The sequence below is a fragment of the Rattus norvegicus genome, chromosome 20 (genome assembly GCF_036323735.1).
Source record: "Rattus norvegicus strain BN/NHsdMcwi chromosome 20, GRCr8, whole genome shotgun sequence".
Classification (NCBI taxonomy): Eukaryota; Metazoa; Chordata; class Mammalia; order Rodentia; family Muridae; genus Rattus; species Rattus norvegicus.
In genome coordinates, this window is record NC_086038.1 from 46,750,880 (window position 1) to 46,769,567 (window position 18,688).

An 18,688-nucleotide genomic window follows, 5' to 3' on the forward strand; every position below is an offset into this window, starting at 1 on the left:
TGCTTGTTTAAAGTCTGGGCAGTAACTGAGACTGACAGAACTATTTGAGCCTCACTAACGTGAACTTTAGGCCTTTTTGTAACATAGGTGGTACTTATCTGACTGGGTTAAGTTTTCCTAAACTATCCTGCGTTAAGATAATATTAATGGTCATTCAGCCCAAGACACAGTCAAAACTGCTGGACGAATGACAGACTCATTAACTTCAATTTTTAAAACACTTAAAAATATTCTCTGTCCATGTCTCTGTGTCTGTCTTTCTGACTCTGTCTCTGTCTCTGTCTCTTTCTGTGTCTGTCTGTCTGTCTGTCTGTCTCTGTCTCTCACTGTGTCTCTGTCTCTCTGTCTCTGTCTCTCTGTCTCTCTCTCTCTCTCTGTGTGTGTGTGTGTGTGTGTGTGTGTGTGTGTGTGAGAGAGAGAGAGAGAGAGAGAGAGAGAGAGAGAGAGAAAACAGCTTACAGGACTCAGTTGTCCCTTTCATCGTGTGAGTCCCTGGGAGCAAGCCCAGTGTATCGGGCTTGGTGGCGAGCACCTTTACCAGAGCCATCTCATTCATCTCATCGGGATGAGAGGTCTTTAGAAAAGACCAAAGATGATTTTGCTTAGGTCTTCCCCCGCTGTAAGTATATCACCACCGTAGACGGTTGTTCTACACTTCATCAACACGGCGAGCCACCTCACAGAGCTCTTCTCTGTCCTCTTCTTAGGATCTAGACATTCTGTTGTGACAGAACCTTTCTTTTGGCAGATACACATTAAATAAATATGGACTAGGTGAAAGGTAAAAACCCAGGTCTCAGCTCCCTTCCAGGGCTTGGGTAAGGACCTCAAACCTTCCAAGTCCTAGAGATTCTCACCTTCCCAATAAAATCTCAGTTGACAACAGCGGTTTCAAACTTCCCTAGAGTAAGAGATAATGAGCATTCCGCAAAGACCTGAGGAGCCTTTAGTCTGTTCCTGAACAACAGCGTAAGTGGGAAAAGTCAATCGCAATCTGCTTCCGTTTGAACTCTACAAGGCCTCCCTCCTCGCTCAGAATTAAAGCCAACGTCGTGGCTCACAAGGCTGCATAGAACCCTTCTCTGCTTCATATGCCTCACTGTGCCGCTTTCCCCTTTGTCCTACCTAATCACACTCGAAGTCCCTGCAACAGGGGTGGACGCGACCCTGCTCAGGGGGCCTCTGCATTGACCTTCCCTCTGCTGGTGACTCTTTCAGTTGGTCACACTGAGTGCAAATTTCTTCAGGTCTTTTCACAGACAGTTCCTGTCACCTCCTCACCCGGAAAACCACTGCCCTGCCCCCAACACCTTAGCCGCTTCCCTGCTCCCCAGCACCTTCAGCCACTGCCCCGCCCCCTCAGCAGCCTCGACCACTGCCCCGCCTCCTCAGCAGCCTCAGCCACTGCCCCGCCCCCAGCACCTTCAGCTGGTGCGCCCCACCCCAGCACCCTCAAGCTCCCTTTCTTAGCTTCTCCCTATTGCAATAAGCTAAGCTATCCCGTGGTCAACAGCTCTAAGGCAGGGTGGCCTGACAGTGAACTTCTCATTTATGGAGAACCATCGTAGCGACAGTGGCTATCTAGGCTGTCGCCCTTTAGCAGCAACCAAGGATGAGGGTGTTTCTATCTTGCCATCTGTTCATTGCCTTCTACCCGCTCAAGCCTGAGAAAACAGCCAAAGGGTGTGGCTCAGCTCCTAAGTGCTCTGGACAGGCACTGACACATGGCGTTTCTGCTCACAGCTCAAAGCTAATCACAGCTGCACTCAACTGCAAGAATCAGGAAGTCTAGGGAGACTTTGGTGTCAAATCCCCCTATATTTGATACACATATGTTTATTTAGTGTCTCTTGCTTGGAGGTAAGTTCCATTACATGAGGAATTCTCCTAGTTCTGTGTACTGCTATTCTGTGCTTACAACATACTTGTGGGAGAAAGGAAAGCTTGGCTCACAGTCTATGGGAAGGGATAAGCAGACAGTGGGGCAAAGCAGTGGACTGGATCCCGTGGCAAGCTGACGAGCCATTGGATGACGTTCTCATCCTGCACAGAGATATAAAGAAGTGCTTTCCAGATAGATGTTTCGAATAGACTCTTGAGTCAGAATACACATTACCAAGGGGAGAATGGGAGGACAGAGGAGCCCAGAGGTCTGAATGATTCTGTCAAATCAGAGGAGGGTCAAACCCTACCTCGTGGAGCCTGTAAATGTGGTAGAGGGAAATGAAGCTGGAGAATTTGGCAGGGGCTAGAAGATGCTCACCCTTGCAAATATCACTAAGAAGCCTGGGCTTCATCTTGTAATGAATAGGAAACTCATCAAGAACTTTCAGCAAAATACCAAGGAAGATTATTACATTAGGCTAAGAAGACCCTGAGAAACTTATAAAGCAATGTTGGAGACATTTTCCTCTTTAAAATTCTCCATTTCCCACTGCCTTAGGGACTGGGTCCCACATCTAAGGAGAACCTAACCCCTCATGGTCTGTTTCTCTCTTTCTAGAGGCCTCACCTCTCGCACTTCCTCTTAACAGCCTTATGTTTGCCCCTGAACTCACCACAGGCTGTCAGGCTCCCATGACTCAGGAGCCACGTGCAAGGTTCAACGCTAGGAGAAGCCTGCTGTTCCTCAGGAGCTCCTCCTACCATGCCATGTTAAGTAGGCATATAAAATGGCAAGGTGGCTGGAATAGACCACAGATGATTCCTTTCGCTAGGGCTGTTGTTGAGAAAACAGTCATTAATAGTAGCCCAAGACTTTCTTTGTGGGATCAAAACAGGGGTCAAGGCAATGTGCTGGGGCAGGAGAAGCATCTGTCTTAGAAGTCTCACCATATTCAGTAAAATAGCTTGTCTTGCTCCCAGCAGCTTAGTTGGGCTTGATGGGATTTTCACAGCAGATTGTTATCCAGTCTTCTCTTTACCCCACCCTCCAGGACTAGATATCCTAATATAAATATTTACTCCTATTAAAGGCCCTAACAGAAGGTACTCCCTGATGTGTCTCACAGTAAAGCGATCACAGCTGGGATGTTTGTTTGTATGATGTCATGCCTATCACTTAAGAGACAGCATAAATGACATGCTACACAGCCCCAAGATGCTCATCCTACAGTCAACAGGAGGAGTTGGCATTTGTCTCCCCTCCATTTCTTCATTTCTATTTCTCATCCCAACCCGGAACAAACAAAATGGGCAAGATCTTTTTAGTAAGGACAGTTTTTAAAAACTCTGTTAGCCTAGTATCATCACCACAGCTGTAGTGGGAGCAATATAGGGAAGAGAAAGACGGATTTGTGTTACACAGATGTTTGTTTGAAGAGAGCATTGAGCTTTCTCCAAAGGTCCAGAAAGGAATAAGCTAATCTAGCCTGTGATCAAGTTCAAGGCAGTAAGGGAAGGAGGAGTGAGGTGATCAGAATAGATCTGAGTGTGACGAGGGGCTCAGAGGCATGACAGCCTGAGGAAGAAGCGTGCTGGCCTACATATGGAAGACTCTAAGTGACTGGGTGAGGAAAGAATACTACTCAATATCCAGAGAGGCCCTGTCCAATACAATGCCCTTGAGCCAACATGCTCTCTATAGATAGCATACGCTACCTCACCATTGATTCTTTTTTTTTGGTAGTGATTACATCTTTCACATGGGGTTATATGGGTTATGTCAAAAATTAATTTCATGTTTCTTTGCGTGTTTTAAATGCAGCTACTAGGGAACTTCTAATTATACACACAGCTCTTATTATGCTCCTACTACCCAGAGAGCTGTCTAGGTTCTGGACATATGAGCATTTAACAGTGAAATTTCCTGTTTTATAGACACAGCAGGCATATGTGAGGGCCACACTTCAGAATATGACTTGTTTGAAGATAAATAAGTTTTATTTATTTATTTACTTACATTTTTTAGATTTATTTTTTATTATGTGTACAGTGTTCCACCTGCATATATGTCTGCATGCCAGGAAAGGGCACCAGATCTTGTTATATACATGGTTGTGAGCCACCACATGGTTGATGGGGGAATTGAACTCATGGAAGGTTCAATTCCCTTGGAAGAGCAGTCAGTGTCCTTAACCTCTAAGCCATCTCTTCAGCTCTCATAAGTTTTATTTTTTTATATTTGTCAACATAATGCCACTTACCTTAACAATTTCAACTCATTTTAAGACATGTATTTATTGCATGTGTGTGCATGGGTGCTCATGCCACAGAGTGTGTGAATACCCATACACACATCACAAGTGTGAAAGTCAGAGGTCAACTTACAGCAGTCAGTTTTTTCCTTCTACCATGTTTGTCCTGTGGATTATACTAAGGTCATCCATCTTGGAGGCAACCACCTTTACCCAGTAGCCATCCTGCCTGCCTTTAACTCCTTCATTTTTGAGACGGTCCCACTGTGCAATCCGGCATGGGCTCAAACTCATGAACCCTGGGCTTCACCTCCAGAATACTTGCATTATAGGTATGTATAAAACACCATGCCTAGTGTCTTTGGGAAAACAGAGGTTAGACTGTCTTGTGTAGCCAGAGCTGCCCCCCCCAGCTATGTGGCTGAAGATGATCTTAAACTCCAGATATTTCTACCTGGACTCCAGGTATTTCAGAGCGCTGGGATTATAGCTGTCCATCTCCACGTTGAGTGTCGTTTTTAAAGGCTTGCAAACAAAAAGGGGACCAAAAGGTACTTGGTACATGGTCAGAGAACCCTGCAAGAATTTTATGAGAACACTTTTGAGACTCAGGCCAAGAGAGAGAAGGATCCTGCTAGTTCTGTACACTACAAGATACCAACTACCTGGTGGTTTGATTCTTTCCTTTCTGCTGTGGTTTGAGAACCAAGCGGACACTGCCAGGGATTGCTTGTTCATTTGCTTAGATTTGAGACAGGATCTCAAACCTAAGCTCTCCTGCTCAGTTTCCCTCGGGCTTAGCTCTGGCCACCAAGTTTTGCTATAATTCCAAAGTCAGTACATTTCATTACATTTTCACTAACATACATTAATTGTACAATGGAGCAGGTTCCACTGTGATTTGCACATAATATGCTTCAGGCGTTTTTACTCACCACTCATTGCCCTTTCTTGTCTGTAGCTCCTAACCCTCAGCCTCCACCTCTGAATGGTTACTCTCTCTGTATTAGGTTTATTTTGCTTATTGTGACCTTGATGTGTAAATTGACAGTAGGTGCTATGGAAACATGGTCTGGAAGACACACTGATCAGAAAATAAAAACTCAGTGGACTAGCTCACCTTGTGCTCAGCAGGAGTCCCATGGACATAGTGGTGAGCTCCTAGGCCTTGTAAGGTGCCCAAGCCTCCTTTTGCCACATTTACCCAAGAACTATCTCCCAGAGTGGGGACCAGGGTCCCTGAAACCAAGGTAAGGCCTGAAGTGTTCATTGTCAAAGTTCGCTCAACTGATCTGAAGTAGTTAAGGACTCCCAAACAGATGCGCTGGAACAGAAAAAGAGTAGAATCACGACACTGCCCAATCACATCACTGCCCTTCGGTTTGCCCAGCCTTCGCCTGATCCTGATCTACAGAGCTGAACTTGATGGGGACCTCAAGTGGGCAGCCCTACTGTGGAGAAAGGAGGGCACCATCCTTGGAAGAGACTGATTTCACACACACACACACACACACACACACACACACACACACACACACACACACACACACATACACGCGCGCGCAAAATCAAGAGTTGAAAGCATAAAGACATTTCTAATAAAGTCAGGGATAGCCCTGTTGTAGAAAATCAGACATCTCCAATTCGTGAAGCCAGTTGTGCTATCACCCCTGACCTGTAGCTCCCGGATGTGCAGGTGGCGCAGACACAGGAAGGATAAGTAGGCCCCTCTCATCAAGACAGGATTCCTGTCAGGCTCAGTCCCGTCACTTAAGCCCAGCAGTTGCAGAGTCATACCATAATTGTATCTTTAGAAGAAAAAGAATAAGCACTTCTTGGGTCAGCCTGGTTCAGGAAATCTATACATCGAATAGCCAGTGAGACCGAACTGAAGGGGATCTTTAGAAAGGCAGAAGGAAAATGACTGCTCCATTTGCGTAAACATAAAAAGCCAATTCACTAAGCAGTTACGCATAGGAAAGACACAGTTCTGGAAGAAACATGGATTCAGTACATTAACACATTATCACGTGTGATGGTTTGTATAGGCTTGGGCCAGAAAATGGCACTATTAGGAGGTAAGGCCTTGTTGGAGTGGGTGTGGCCCTGTTGGAGTAGGTGTGCCACTGTGGGTGTGGGCTTTAAGACCCTCATCCTAGCTGCCTGGAAGCCAGTCTTCTCCTAGTAGCCTTCAGATGAGAATGTAGAACTCTCAGCTCCTCCTGCACCAGGCCTGTCTGGATGCTGCCATGCTCCCACCTTGATGATAGTGGACTGAACCTCTGAACCTGTAAGCCAGCCCCAGTTAAATGTTGTCCTTATGAGAGTTGCCTTGGTCATGGTGTCTGTTCACAGCAGTAAAACCCTGACTGAGACAACAAGTTAACAGCTCTGCTTTTATTTTGACTTCAAATGTTTTTGAGATCACATCTAAGCTACACACTCCTCAGTCACTCAGTTTTCCCCACAGCTTTAATCTCATTCCCATGAATCACCAATAAAGAAATGTAATTACCCTGTCTCTGTTTTCTGCTTGAGAGACCCCTCTGTACTCTGGCTGAGATGTGGTTTTGTGGGGTCATCGTCGCTTGGCTCCACTGAAAAGCTGTCTTCCTTCACATTCTCAGCCTATCAAAAAAACAGTATTAGTTCACTTACATTAACAAAATCACAGGTCATCATAGATGTCAATGTCATGATCCAAATCATATTAGATGTGTTAATAAATGTTTTAATCCTAAGCAGCATATGAAAAAAATCTAGATTTCTACAAAAATGAGTGATAACTGTTTTGACCAGATAAATCTTTCTTTTATTGACTGACAGCTTCTATACAACAGCCACTCCATCTCTTGTGTTTTACATGATTCATTTTACAGAAAAAAAATTCATAAAAGTTTTTTTTCCAAGAACACATATGCAATGGGCAGTGGTGGTGCACACCTTTAATCCCAGCACTCAGGAGGCAGAGGCAGGTGGATCTCTGTGAGTTCAAGGCTAGCCTGGTTTACATAGTGAGTTCCAAGACCCTTGAGTCTCTCTCTTTCTGTGTGTGTGTGTGTGTGTGTGTGTGTGCGCACGCGCATGTGTGTATACACAAGTGCATGCGTGTGAGCCTGCCTGCGTGCTTGAAGATATGTATGCACATGTCTACACGTTCCTGTGGACACAGCCAGAAGTTGCAGTTAGACATCAGCTGCCTTGTTCAGTCACTTCTCCACAACCACCCCTTCTTTTTTTGAGACAATGTCACTTACAGCTGGCTGGAGCTCCAAGTTTAACAAGGGCCCTTGTTTGTAAGTATCTCACACACTCACCTTTCCTGGTGGTCAGAAGGCTTTGGTCATCTACTTGGGACCCCAGGGACCACCATGGAGGTGGTGCTATCTGAGGTCTGCTCTTGGTCCTCTGAGCAGCCTCTCTTAGCTACCTTCCCTTTGATCCCTAGACACACAGTCCATTCCCCTAAAGAGCCCTCGTTCCTGGTGACCCAGTGGCAGAGGCTAAGGAGGAAACCGATCTGGGCTGTGTTCATTCCGGTATCTGCTTCATAGGATCACAGTTCTCCCAGCAGAAGCTATTGAGTGTTCCAGATACCCATTTTCTCTTTTACTCCAGCAACTGACGATCTGTCCCGGCACTAGGCCACTCAATGAATGTGACATTTCCAAGCCTCCCTTACTAGCTGGTGTAGCCCTGTGATTAATGGAGCGGGGTAAGGGAAAAGAGGATCAAAGTGTCAGCCATGTTACCACATCTGGGAATATTCCAGAGAAGTAGGTTCCCAAATTCAATTCCCCACCCTCCTTCAGAACAGGGATAAGACAGCTAGAGCCATGTGATCTTAGGTATAATGGCTGCACTTGTGGAGACATCATGACAGACAGATCTGACCAAGGACTCCATGAAACAGAGTTGGAAATTAGTTCTGTGTGTGTGTGTGTGTGTGTGTGTGTGTGTGTGTGTGTGTGTCTGTGTCTGTGTCTGTCTGTGTATGTGTGTTTGTGTGTGTGTATCTATCTGTCTGTGTCTGTCTGTGTATGTGTGTTTGTGTGTGTGTATCTGTCTGTGTCTGTCTGTGTATGTTTGTTTTTGTGTGTGTGTGTGTCTGTGTCTGTGCATATCCGTGTGTATTTGTGTGTGTCTGTGTATATCCGTGTGTGTTTGTGTGTGTGTGCCTGTGTGTGTTTGTCTGTGTCTGTGTCTGTCCATGTATGTGTGTTTGTTTGTGTGTGTGTGTATGTGTGTTTGTCTGTGTCTGTGTATATCCGTGTGTGTGTGTTTGTGTGTGTGTCTGTGCATGTGTGTTTATGTGTGTGTCTCTGTGTGTCTCTGTGTGTGCCTGTGTGTGTGTGTTTGTAGGTGTCTGCGTGTGTGTGTGTGTGTGTGTGTGTGTGTGTGTGTGTGTGTGATTTCAATTCATTTGATCCCTTGCTGGTCTCTTTTACCATGAACAACAGACAACTTTAACGGATGCGGTTCCCAAGACTGTGTGTGAGGGGTATTCTGCCTGCTGAGCCTGTAGTACCCCCAGCTGCAGTTCAGGAAGGAAGCAAGCAGGAAGCAATGGCCCAGCATCCTCTGGGAAAAGGGACCCAACCGCAGCCCCCAGAGGGAAATGCTCAAACGTCCAAAAGAACGGTTCTCTGGGGAACAGGAGACTCTCTGGGAAGCACAGGGCTGCAGGGCAGGGCAGACCAGGGTGTCAGCGATGCCATCTGGCTTTTTCTCCCCAGGCAGACATTGCCCTTGACCATGCCTAAAACAAGTTGTTCTTCAACATAACTGAGCTCGTGGGGTTTGAGTTGTGGCTTTCTACTGACTATAAATCTCACTTCTTTTTTAAAGGTTGGCAGAAACAGTGGGTTGGAAAGTAAAATGGGAAGAAGAATCAGAGGAGAGGTTTATTACACATTTCTGCACCCTCGAGCTTCCATGGCTTTCTAGTGTTTGTGCCCCGGCAGAAGTGCCTTGTAGCCAGGATGCAAACGGAACATTTAAAACTAGTTTGGTTTCAGATTATACAGCCAAGAGTGATGCTTATTTTCTTCTACTTTTCTGCGTTTCCCAAGTTTTCCATGATAAATATGCATCCCTACTACACCAGATATTTTTAGATGTGTATCATACACATGCGTGGCGTGTAAGTCTATGACATGTCTTATCATATATGTGGAATTCATAGGACACCTTTCAAGAGTCAGTTCTCTCTTCCCACCATGGGTTCTGGTGACTAAACCTAGGCCATCAGGTTTTATATAGCAAGCAGTTTCACCCACTAAGCCATCTTGCCGGCCTGAAAATATTTATTTATTTGCAATTAGATTTATTTTATTTTCTATGTGTATAGGTATTTTGCATGCATGGACGTCTGTATACCTGGTGTGTGCCTACTGTTCTCAGAGGCCAGATCCTTTGGAACTGGAATTATAGGTGGTTGTAAGCCTCCATGTGGACACTGGGAATTGAACCAAGATCCTCTGGAAGAACGGCCAGTGTTCTTAACCATTGAGCTATGTCTCCAGCCAAGAAAATATTTATTTTTAAAAAGAAATATCCTATTGAATTTTATGGGGATCACCAAGAAAAATGTCCTTTGTTTTGCCGATCTTGTTTATGGGTGCTGCCATGAACTAAACTCTCAGGTGGGCCTCATACTAGCTGCCTCCAACCCTCTCTGGAGGCAGTCTGGAACGGCGATAGGCGAGCGGCTCTGGTGCGTGGCTGCTGAGAACGCTCAAAGACTCTACCGCTGCTCACCGGTGCTGCGGCCTGGATGTGGTGCTCCCTGCCAGGACCCACTCCATGAGGTTCCAGTTCATACTGGCTCCTTACACATCACCAGCAGAAAATCATTCAGTGTTTGCTTTCTCGGGGAGGTGACAAGGACACTGACCTGACAAACAGGTCATGAGATCCGGAGTTGCTACACAGCCTGGCTGGCCTCTCCCTTGTCCTGATCAGGATTATAGATAGCTCAATAGATTTCGTCTTTTTCAAAGATTACTAAAATCTGCGGTCCATCTGATCCAGGGCTATCTCAATCACACACCATCACCAAGTAACAACAATAAACAAACTTGATGTTTTTCTTAATTTCCCAAAGCCAGACCTTGGAGTCAACGCAGAATTAGAATTGTGTTAGGAAAGAAAGGCCGGCCTTTGGAATTAATGGCAAGTAGAAACTGAAACCAAGTTGGGGATTTAGCTCAGAGGTAGAGCGCTTGCCTAGCAAGCGCAAGGCCCTGGGTTCGATCCCCAGCTCCGAAAAAAAGAAAAGAAACTGAAACCAAGCAGCAATAGCATCATTGTAAAGATAAGTGATACCCAGATAAACAAATCCACGTCAAAATGCACAGGGGAGCTGGAAAGTGCTTCGGTGGATACACAGGGGAGCCAGAATGCTCATTGGTGGATGCGCGGGGGAGCCGGAATGCTCATTGGTGGGTGCACGGGGGAGCCAGAATGCTCATTGGTGGGTGCACAGGGGAGCCAGAATGCTCATTGGTGGCTGATAGAGGAAGTATCTTCTGTGCTGGGAACTTGGCTTCTGCGTCTACTTTAACATAACACAGATTTAAGACGAGCAAGCCCTTTCCTTTCTCCATTCCTGCTGGGAACTCAGTCCAGGTCTAGAAGATCTCAGTCATGTACTCCTGAGCCACACACAGAGCCTGGGTCTAGATTTGCGGTTCATGTGTGTGTAAAGGCCAGAGATCATTCGTGAATGGTGTTCTTTGGAAGCAGTCCATCTTAATTTTGGAGACGAGGTCGCTTACTGGCATCTCTTGCTCACTGACTAGGCTATTCTGACTGTCTAGCAAGTCCCAGAAGTCTGTCTGCTTCTAGCTCCTCAGTGCTGGGATGCCTAGGAGGCACCACTATGTGCCGCTTGGACTTCAGGCCTCGTCGGCGAGCTCTTTATCAGCTGAACTCTCTTCCTAGTTGCTAGACCTGGTTTTTAATAAAAGGAGACTTTGGCTGGAGCTCCTCGCAGGTGGCTACGTGACCTGTAGCATCCTAGGAAAGTAGCATGATATGAGGCACACTCTTGGAAAGAACAGTGGAGAGGCTGGGGAGACGGCTCGGTCAGCCAAGGTTGTGCGAACATGAATAATACAGTGTCCATGTAAAGTCCTCAGTACCTATATAAAATCTGTGCGATTTGCCTGACCAGAACTCCAAAGGCTAACAGAGTCAGAATAAAGAGGAGAAAACTGGGAAAAGGCCAGATGAGACCTGGCAGGTACAGTTAAACTCGGCTGGGGTCCTGGTGAGAAGGGGAGAGCAGAGACGGATAGAGTGGGCACAATTGGCCTACACTACTGTAAGCATCAGGTTTGATGTACCTTAATAACCCATGATATGAGTGGTGGTAACTTTTATGTAACTTTTCTGTAAGCCTTGACTATAACTAAATAACCATTTACTAAGCTGTGAAAGCCTTAAAGGAAGCTTTAGGGGTGGGATGGACAGTTTCCCTCGGAGGTGGCGCCACAACGAACTAAGGGTCTCATCCTCTCACAGGTATTAGAGTGCCCTGAGATCTGCCCTCCTCCGTTCAGGGCGTCCTTGAGAAAGAGATTTGCCACGGTTCTTGGCTGCTCCTTGCCAACTTCAGAGTCCGGGTGCTGACCCACACTCAGATGCTAAAATAGCTTAACTTCCACGTGCTTGCAAAACAGCACAGAGAGTTAAATTCAGGCCACAGCCCAGTGCTCCTCCCAGGTGTTGGTCACTACTCCATCCCGGTTCCACCGGACACCTATTCAACGTCTAATATGGTAACATGAGTCCTTGAGGGGCTTGATTCTGTGTAAAGTGGCAAATGCTTAGAGAGCTCACACATCATGACTCTGGAAAATTCAGCTAAAAAAAAAAAAGTTTGTTGCCGACACAGGATTTCTTATCTTAAATGGTGTTGTCTTCCCCAGGCTTGGAAAGTTCTTTCCGGGGCAGCTAGTGTGGCTGGCTCCTTTCGTCCCTCAGGTCTTAATTCAAACACCCACCCTGCCTTAGATGGAGCTGACTGAGCTCCCTCAGAGGGCATATATATTTCATATATATTTCAATGTTTGAATGTATCATAGAAAACAATATATTTCCCATGATTTTTTCAAACATCCAACCCATCCCCCCTCTCTGTCCCACCCTTACTCTAATTTGCCTCCTTTAAACCATCAGGGCCTCTGAGACTCTTAACTCCCTCTGCTTTCTTAGACAGTGAGGAAAGGAATTTTTGGTTGTGGCTTTGTGGCTTTCTATTTCTTTCTTTTCTCTTTCTTTCTTTCTTTCTTTCTTTCTTTCTCTCTCTCTCTCTCTCTCTCTTTCTTTCTTTCTTTCTTTCTTTCTTTCTTTCTTTCTTTCTTTCTTTCTTTCTTTCTTTCTAGACAGGTTCTCAGATAGCCCATGTCAGCTTTGAACTCTCTACGTGGCAAAGAACCTTGAGACTTCAATCCTCCTGCTCCCAGCTTCCAAGTGCTAGGATTATAGGAGTGTGTGACACTGTCAGGCCCTAAGACGTTCATACCTGAATTCTCAATAGACCCTCTCACCTTCTGCTTGAGAATGCAAACACCCACTGGCCTCTCTCGCCCAGCAAAAACCAGTCACAAGTGCCTGCATCCTAATCTTTTACACCCACAAACTCCCCTTACTCACGTCAGGGGAAGCAACACCACACTCCCTTTCTCAGGACCACCCCTCTGCCCTGCTTCTTCACGCCCTTTGCTCTCACTCTCCAGCATACCCTTCTCCCATTTCCTTTTGTCCATCTCTTTTCCTTCCAGACTATGAACACAGTCAGGCCTTCCCATCCTGAGGAAGATAATAGGTCACAGATGAAGAATAGCATTCTAGTTTCAAAAGCATAGGGCATCAAGGTCAAGAAAAATGGCCACTGACGCTGTGTAGAGATGTTCTCTCAGACAATGGCCATCTGATTGGCTTTATGCCTCTCTCAGACAACAGCCCTCTTACCAGCTTCCCTGAATTTGATCTTTTCTGTCTTCAATTTACCCCACAAGCTGCTGCCTCACAAATCCCCCTAAAACACCCTTCTGCATATATCACTCCTCTTACAGGACACGGCACTCTTGAGTCTAGAGTTTATGGCGTTCATAGCCTGTCTTTCCTTCTTCACTGAAAGGCCATCTTGCCTTCAGCGTCTTTCACATGAGTCTTCCTCTCCCCCACCCCATACACTGTCTCCTCTGCAATACCCTCATACTGGCCTTGCTCTGCTGTTTATGTTAAGTCTCTTCTTATTTTTGGTGTTTCCCATAGCACACAATGCTATCCTGCTAACAGCACACAGGGTCCTGTTGGCTGGACCCTCAGTTCTGGTCAACACAGGACTCCCAGCCTTGCTGCTGGAAATCTGTGGAAGTCTTTGGTTGGAAGAACGAGGGTACTACGGTATACATCTGTATGTTCCTGTCTCTGGGTGGCACCGCTTATCTCTTATCATTTATTCTGAATTATTGTATAATTGTTATATCTCTATTATTAAATATTATGTTATTATATAATTAAACTGCATAGATAGTAGAGCTTTGATGCAGAGGGTGAATTACTAAAGGCAACACATGGGGCCAAAGGGAGCAAAAGGCAAACGGACTGTGTGTTCCTGTCCTACCTGGTAGAGCTTGGGGTTGCTATAAATATTCTTCCAGATGTGGTCATAGTTGCACGGACTCGGAGCCTGAGAAGTTGGGAGAGATGGGTCATGTGTCGTCATAGGCACTGTCTTTGCAGCATGGTCCTGGAGTACTTGCATGACTTGCACGGGGTCAGAAATCTTAAATAAAGCAGGGGGAGGAGATGGTTAGTAGGTACAAGAAGGCTACTTGTTTCTTCTTTAAACTTACTTGTTTATTTAGTGCGCGCGCGCGTGTGCATGCATGTGCATATGTGTGTGCATGTGTGCGCATATGTGTGTATGTATATGCATGCATGTGTGTGCATGTATGTGTGTGCATGTGTGTGCATGTATGTGTGTGCATGTGTGTGCATGTGTGTGTGCTTGTGTGTGTGTGTGTGTGTGTGTGTGTGTGTGTGTGTGTGTGTGCATAGGTGGGTAGGTGTCACAGCATATATGTGCAGGTCAGAGGACGATTTTTGAGAGACAGGTCATCTCCTTCCATCATGTGTGTTCCGGGGTTCAGATTCAAGTTGTCGTGCTCAGAAGCAAGTGTCTCTACCCATTGAGCCACCTCACTAGCCCCTGGATCCCTTCTCTTCGGCAAGAATCTAGAAGGAGCCCTAAGTGGGACATCCGTCTATTAAAAACATCCGGGCTGAGGATACAGCAGAACGAGTGCTTGCCTGGCCTGCAATTACAGGCCTCTCTCCAGCTCCACGTGAACCTGGGTGGTACACACCTGCGATCTCAGTACTTCAGGGGTAGATGCCAGAGGGTCAGAAGTTTAAGGCCTTCCGTAAGTGAGTTCGAGGCCAGACTAGGATATAGGAGACCCCATGTTAAAGATTAATGTCACTCAAACATTATGGTTACCCAGTTACACTCATCCATTTGACACCGGGTAAATTCAGATACATGTGTTGGCATGTGAAGGGAGAGGCAGGGTGGTGTGAGGCAGCCATGCTTCTCAAGGACACAGACGTGAACCCTTTTCCCTGACTTTTCCACATGGAGCAGAGCACATCAGCCTGACACCAATACCAATGACGCTTCTTCCTGGATTGCCGTGAGATGCCCAGTGTGTAACAGCTGAATAAACAGCCCTTCTCTTCTGCAGACAAATAATAGAATAGTGGTCCCAGAGCCCACCTACCACTTCAGTGGCACATGTACTACGCTATCATTTTAATATCACAACAAATTCCAGAGCTCACTTACTCCAATCCTGTCAAAGTCCCAGAGACATGCGTGGCAAGTTTAGGTGGAAAAAAATCATAAAATTCACACAGAATCTCAAAGAACTCTCCAAGAGCCAAATAATTTAAAGGTGGGGGGGAAAGGGCTGAGGGACTTACACTCCTTGAGTTCAGAAAACATTTTAGACACATAGTCATCAAAACAGTGTGGCACTGGATAAGGAAGGGCTACAGGCTGATGGAGCTCAGAGGTAAATGCCAAGACTGCCAAGTAGGAAAAGATACATTCTGCAGCAATGGAAACCAAGTAGACAAATGCAGAGCAGTGAAGTTTCATTCTTGTGTGCAGAAATTAACGTCCAATGAATTGCAGACAAAAAGTTAAGCCCTGAAAATATAAAACTCTCAGAAGAAAACAGAAAGGCTTCATGATACTGGATTTGGCAATTTTTTAATGAGTTAATTTTTTTTTAGATTTATTTTATTTAATGTACTTGAGTGGTTTACCTGCACTTATGTATGTGTGCCACATCTGTGTCTGATGCCCCTGGAAGTCAGAAAAGAGCATCAGATCCCTTGGAACTGGAGTTACAAATGGTTGTAGCCATCACTGGGAAACAAACTCAGGTCCATTGCAAAAGAAATAAACCCTTTAAATACTGTGCACACCCCTCCCCCCTCTAGTCCCTTGGCTGGTTGATTTTTTACTGTTGGGTTTTGAGAAAGTAGCCTGTAGACAGGATAAAAACACTTTCTAGTCACACAGCTGACAAAAGAAACACAATATATAAAGAGTACCTGCAATCTAACAACATGACATGATTACTGAATAAAATTTAAAATCAAGGTCAGAGACTTGGACAGACACATCCCAAATATGATTATGGATCATAGGCTATATGTGTACAAACAGCCAAGAAAGCATATGGAGGTATCCGAAACGTCACCCGAGGGATGCAGATCCCCTCTCCACCATTGGGAAGGCACTACTGACAAAACTGAGACAGATGTAATGGGCGAGGGTGTTGCAAAAGTGGGATGCCTGTCTACTGTTATTTGGTACAATAAACACCAAAGACTGGAAGTTAGAGTTAATGTGTGATTCAGCTATTTCACTATTTCTGGATATACACCCAAAAGAATCGAAAACAGGGCTTCAGATATGTGCACCCCTGTGCTCGTTCATGACAGTTTCCCGTGAGCTCTATCAACAGACGGATAAATAAACCTTAGTGAATACTTACAAGGGATAATTTTCCAACACAGATGCCCCTAAAAGACATCGTGCTCATCGAAATAAGCCAGTCACAGTTAAGTTGCCTGAGTAGCCTCATCTGAGGTTTCTAAAGAGCCAAGTTCATCAGAAGCGGAACTGGGGTGGTTGTTTGGAGAGGTGGGGGAAGGGATGCTAGGGAATCGTTCGATGTGGGCAGTGATGTGGGCAGCGTATCAGTGCTGCGAGATGAAAATGTTCTGCTGGAGACCCATTGCCCAACAATGTGGACGTGTTTACCAATAACGAACCCTGAACTTAAAGGAGCTAAGACAGTCAATTCCTGAGGAAGTGATTCGCACCCAACCTTGTTTCAGAAGGATCAAGACCATGTACGGCTCAATCCTGAAGTGAAGTCCCAGCTCTTTTTGACATTTTTGTTTGTTTGTTTGTCTAAAGACAGGATTTTTATTTCACCCTGCCTGGTCTGGAACGCTCTATGGAGACCGGACTGGTCTGGAACTCACCGAGATCCATCTGCCTTGGCTGTTTGAGCTCTGAGATTAAAGGCATGCTTGTTCTACCAAACTTAGGGAGTTGGGCAATTTCTATTCTCTCCTAAAAGCTAGCTAGATTTTTAAAGTTTGCTGATTAGATTAGAAAGTTCTAAGTAAGAGGTCAGAGAGATGTCCCTGGGGTTAAGGACCCTGGCTGCTCTAACAGAGGACCCAGGTTCAATTCCCAGCACCTACCAGATCACTCACAATCACCTATAACTTCAGTCTTAGGAGGCCCAACACCCACTTCTGGCCTTTATGGCAATAGGCATGGCCATGGTACACATCCATGGATTTAAAAATGAATTTTTAAGGGGTTGGGGATTTAGCTCAGTGGTAGAGCACTTGCCTAGCAAGTGCAAGGCCCTGAGTTCGGTCCCCAGCTCCAAAAAAAAAAAAAAAAAAAAAAAGAAAAAAAATGAATTTTTAAATATTTAAAGAAAAAAAGGCTTAAAAATAAAGTCTTTGTAGTAAACCCACGTCAATGAATTGTTCTTGTTTGCTTCCTTTTGGGTTTTTTTTTTTCTTTTTTTTTTTTTCCCCGAGCTGGGGACCGAACCCAGGGCCTTGCGATTGCTAGGCAAGCGCTCTACCACTGAGCTAAATCCCCAACCCTTTTTTTTTTTTTAAGAGAGAGAAAATCTCATAGTTTTTGAGGATGACATTTAGCAAGCCTCTTACCCATAATAGAATATGACTATTTTCTCACCTTCAAAAACTGTGACTGGAGGTGCATTAACTCGTCTAGTCTTTTGCGCTCTTTGAGTCTGGTCAGCATCTTCTTCTGCCAAGGGTCACATTTCGGCTTGACCTGATGGATAAGTAAGTTCACGGGTCTCAACAAAAGCCACACTGAGAAAGACCTGAGGACCTGCCAAACTGGATCTCGTGTCCCAGCTTGAAGGTTCGCTGGGGTGTGTGGGGCCTTGGGAAGGGTCTGCACTGGTCACAGAGATGTGGACGGGGCCAGCAGTGTCTGTTGGCACTTGGCCTATGCCACATATGAGTTCCATCTGGAATATATCGAGCAGTCCACAAGCACGACAGAGCCTAGTGCTGCTAGGACAGGAGGCATCGTACTGACAAAGTTGGGGAAGAATCATCAGAGCGCTGAAGACTTTACAGTTAAAACCTCACCTTTCCCACTAAGACACCGTATCTCTAAAGTTAATGCTATGGCTACAAATTGCGTCAACAGATTGATAATTCTCAGATTCATATCTCAGCCCAAACAGATGTGCTTAGCTCCCTGTGTGCAGCAGACAGGCTGTGGCCACCTATGGCCAAGAGTAGCTATGATAGCAGCCACACACAAAAGGCCAAACTTCCTCAAAACCAGATTGTTTTATTTTTTAAGCTCAATTGTGCAGTTCCCAAGCACAAACTCTGTAGATGACAATGCCACGTGTTAGTGTCAAAAGGTTGGATGCTCTTGACTGTCCTGCCCTGGTACCTCCTTAATATCTACACGCGGAAGTTAATTCTAAGACAGAGGGTCAACCCCACCTACACTGACCTCCTGAGTTCAAGCTCAGGTGGAGAACAATCATTGGTCCCTTTCTTTCTTTCAGCCCACCATTCAGGATGGACTACATCTCTCCAAGGGTTGAAACCCACCCTGTAGCATGATGCTGTGAGTAAGGCTTTGGAGGGGGTGCGTTCATAAAGGTAGAACCCTAGTGAATGGGCCCCTCACAAAAGGCCCAAGGCTGCTGTCCCTCCTGCCACGTAAGGAAATGGCAAAAATTCAGCAGTCTGTCGCTTGGAAGAGTCTTGGAACTCGTGACATGGTAAAAATCCCATCCTAGTTTTAAACTAAAATGTTGGCTTTATATTAATCAGTTATATTTCTCAATATCTGAAGAGTAGTGACAAACCTCTGGAATTCCCAGCCCTTGAGAGGCCAAGACAGAAAGATGGCCGTGAATTCAAGGCCAACTTGG

At 45.6% G+C, this 18,688-nt stretch overlaps 1 protein-coding gene across 3 annotated transcripts in view; it reads right to left on the minus strand.

Moving 5' to 3' along the window:
* Ccdc162 (coiled-coil domain containing 162) overlaps positions 1-18,688 on the minus strand; it is a 192,940-nt gene that overhangs the window by 123,603 nt on the left and 50,649 nt on the right. For all 3 annotated transcript variants that reach the window (XR_005497567.2, XR_005497568.2, XM_039099214.2), the window contains exons 10-14: positions 17,455-17,556; positions 13,774-13,935; positions 6,652-6,764; positions 5,812-5,944; positions 5,257-5,460 (exon numbers count right to left, since the gene is read on the minus strand). Coding sequence is in view for 1 of the 3 variants with exons in the window: in XM_039099214.2 (XP_038955142.1) it covers positions 5,257-5,460; positions 5,812-5,944; positions 6,652-6,764; positions 13,774-13,935; positions 17,455-17,556 (714 nt within the window). In the remaining 2 variants the exon portion in view is untranslated. The remainder of the gene's footprint in view (positions 1-5,256; positions 5,461-5,811; positions 5,945-6,651; positions 6,765-13,773; positions 13,936-17,454; positions 17,557-18,688) is intronic.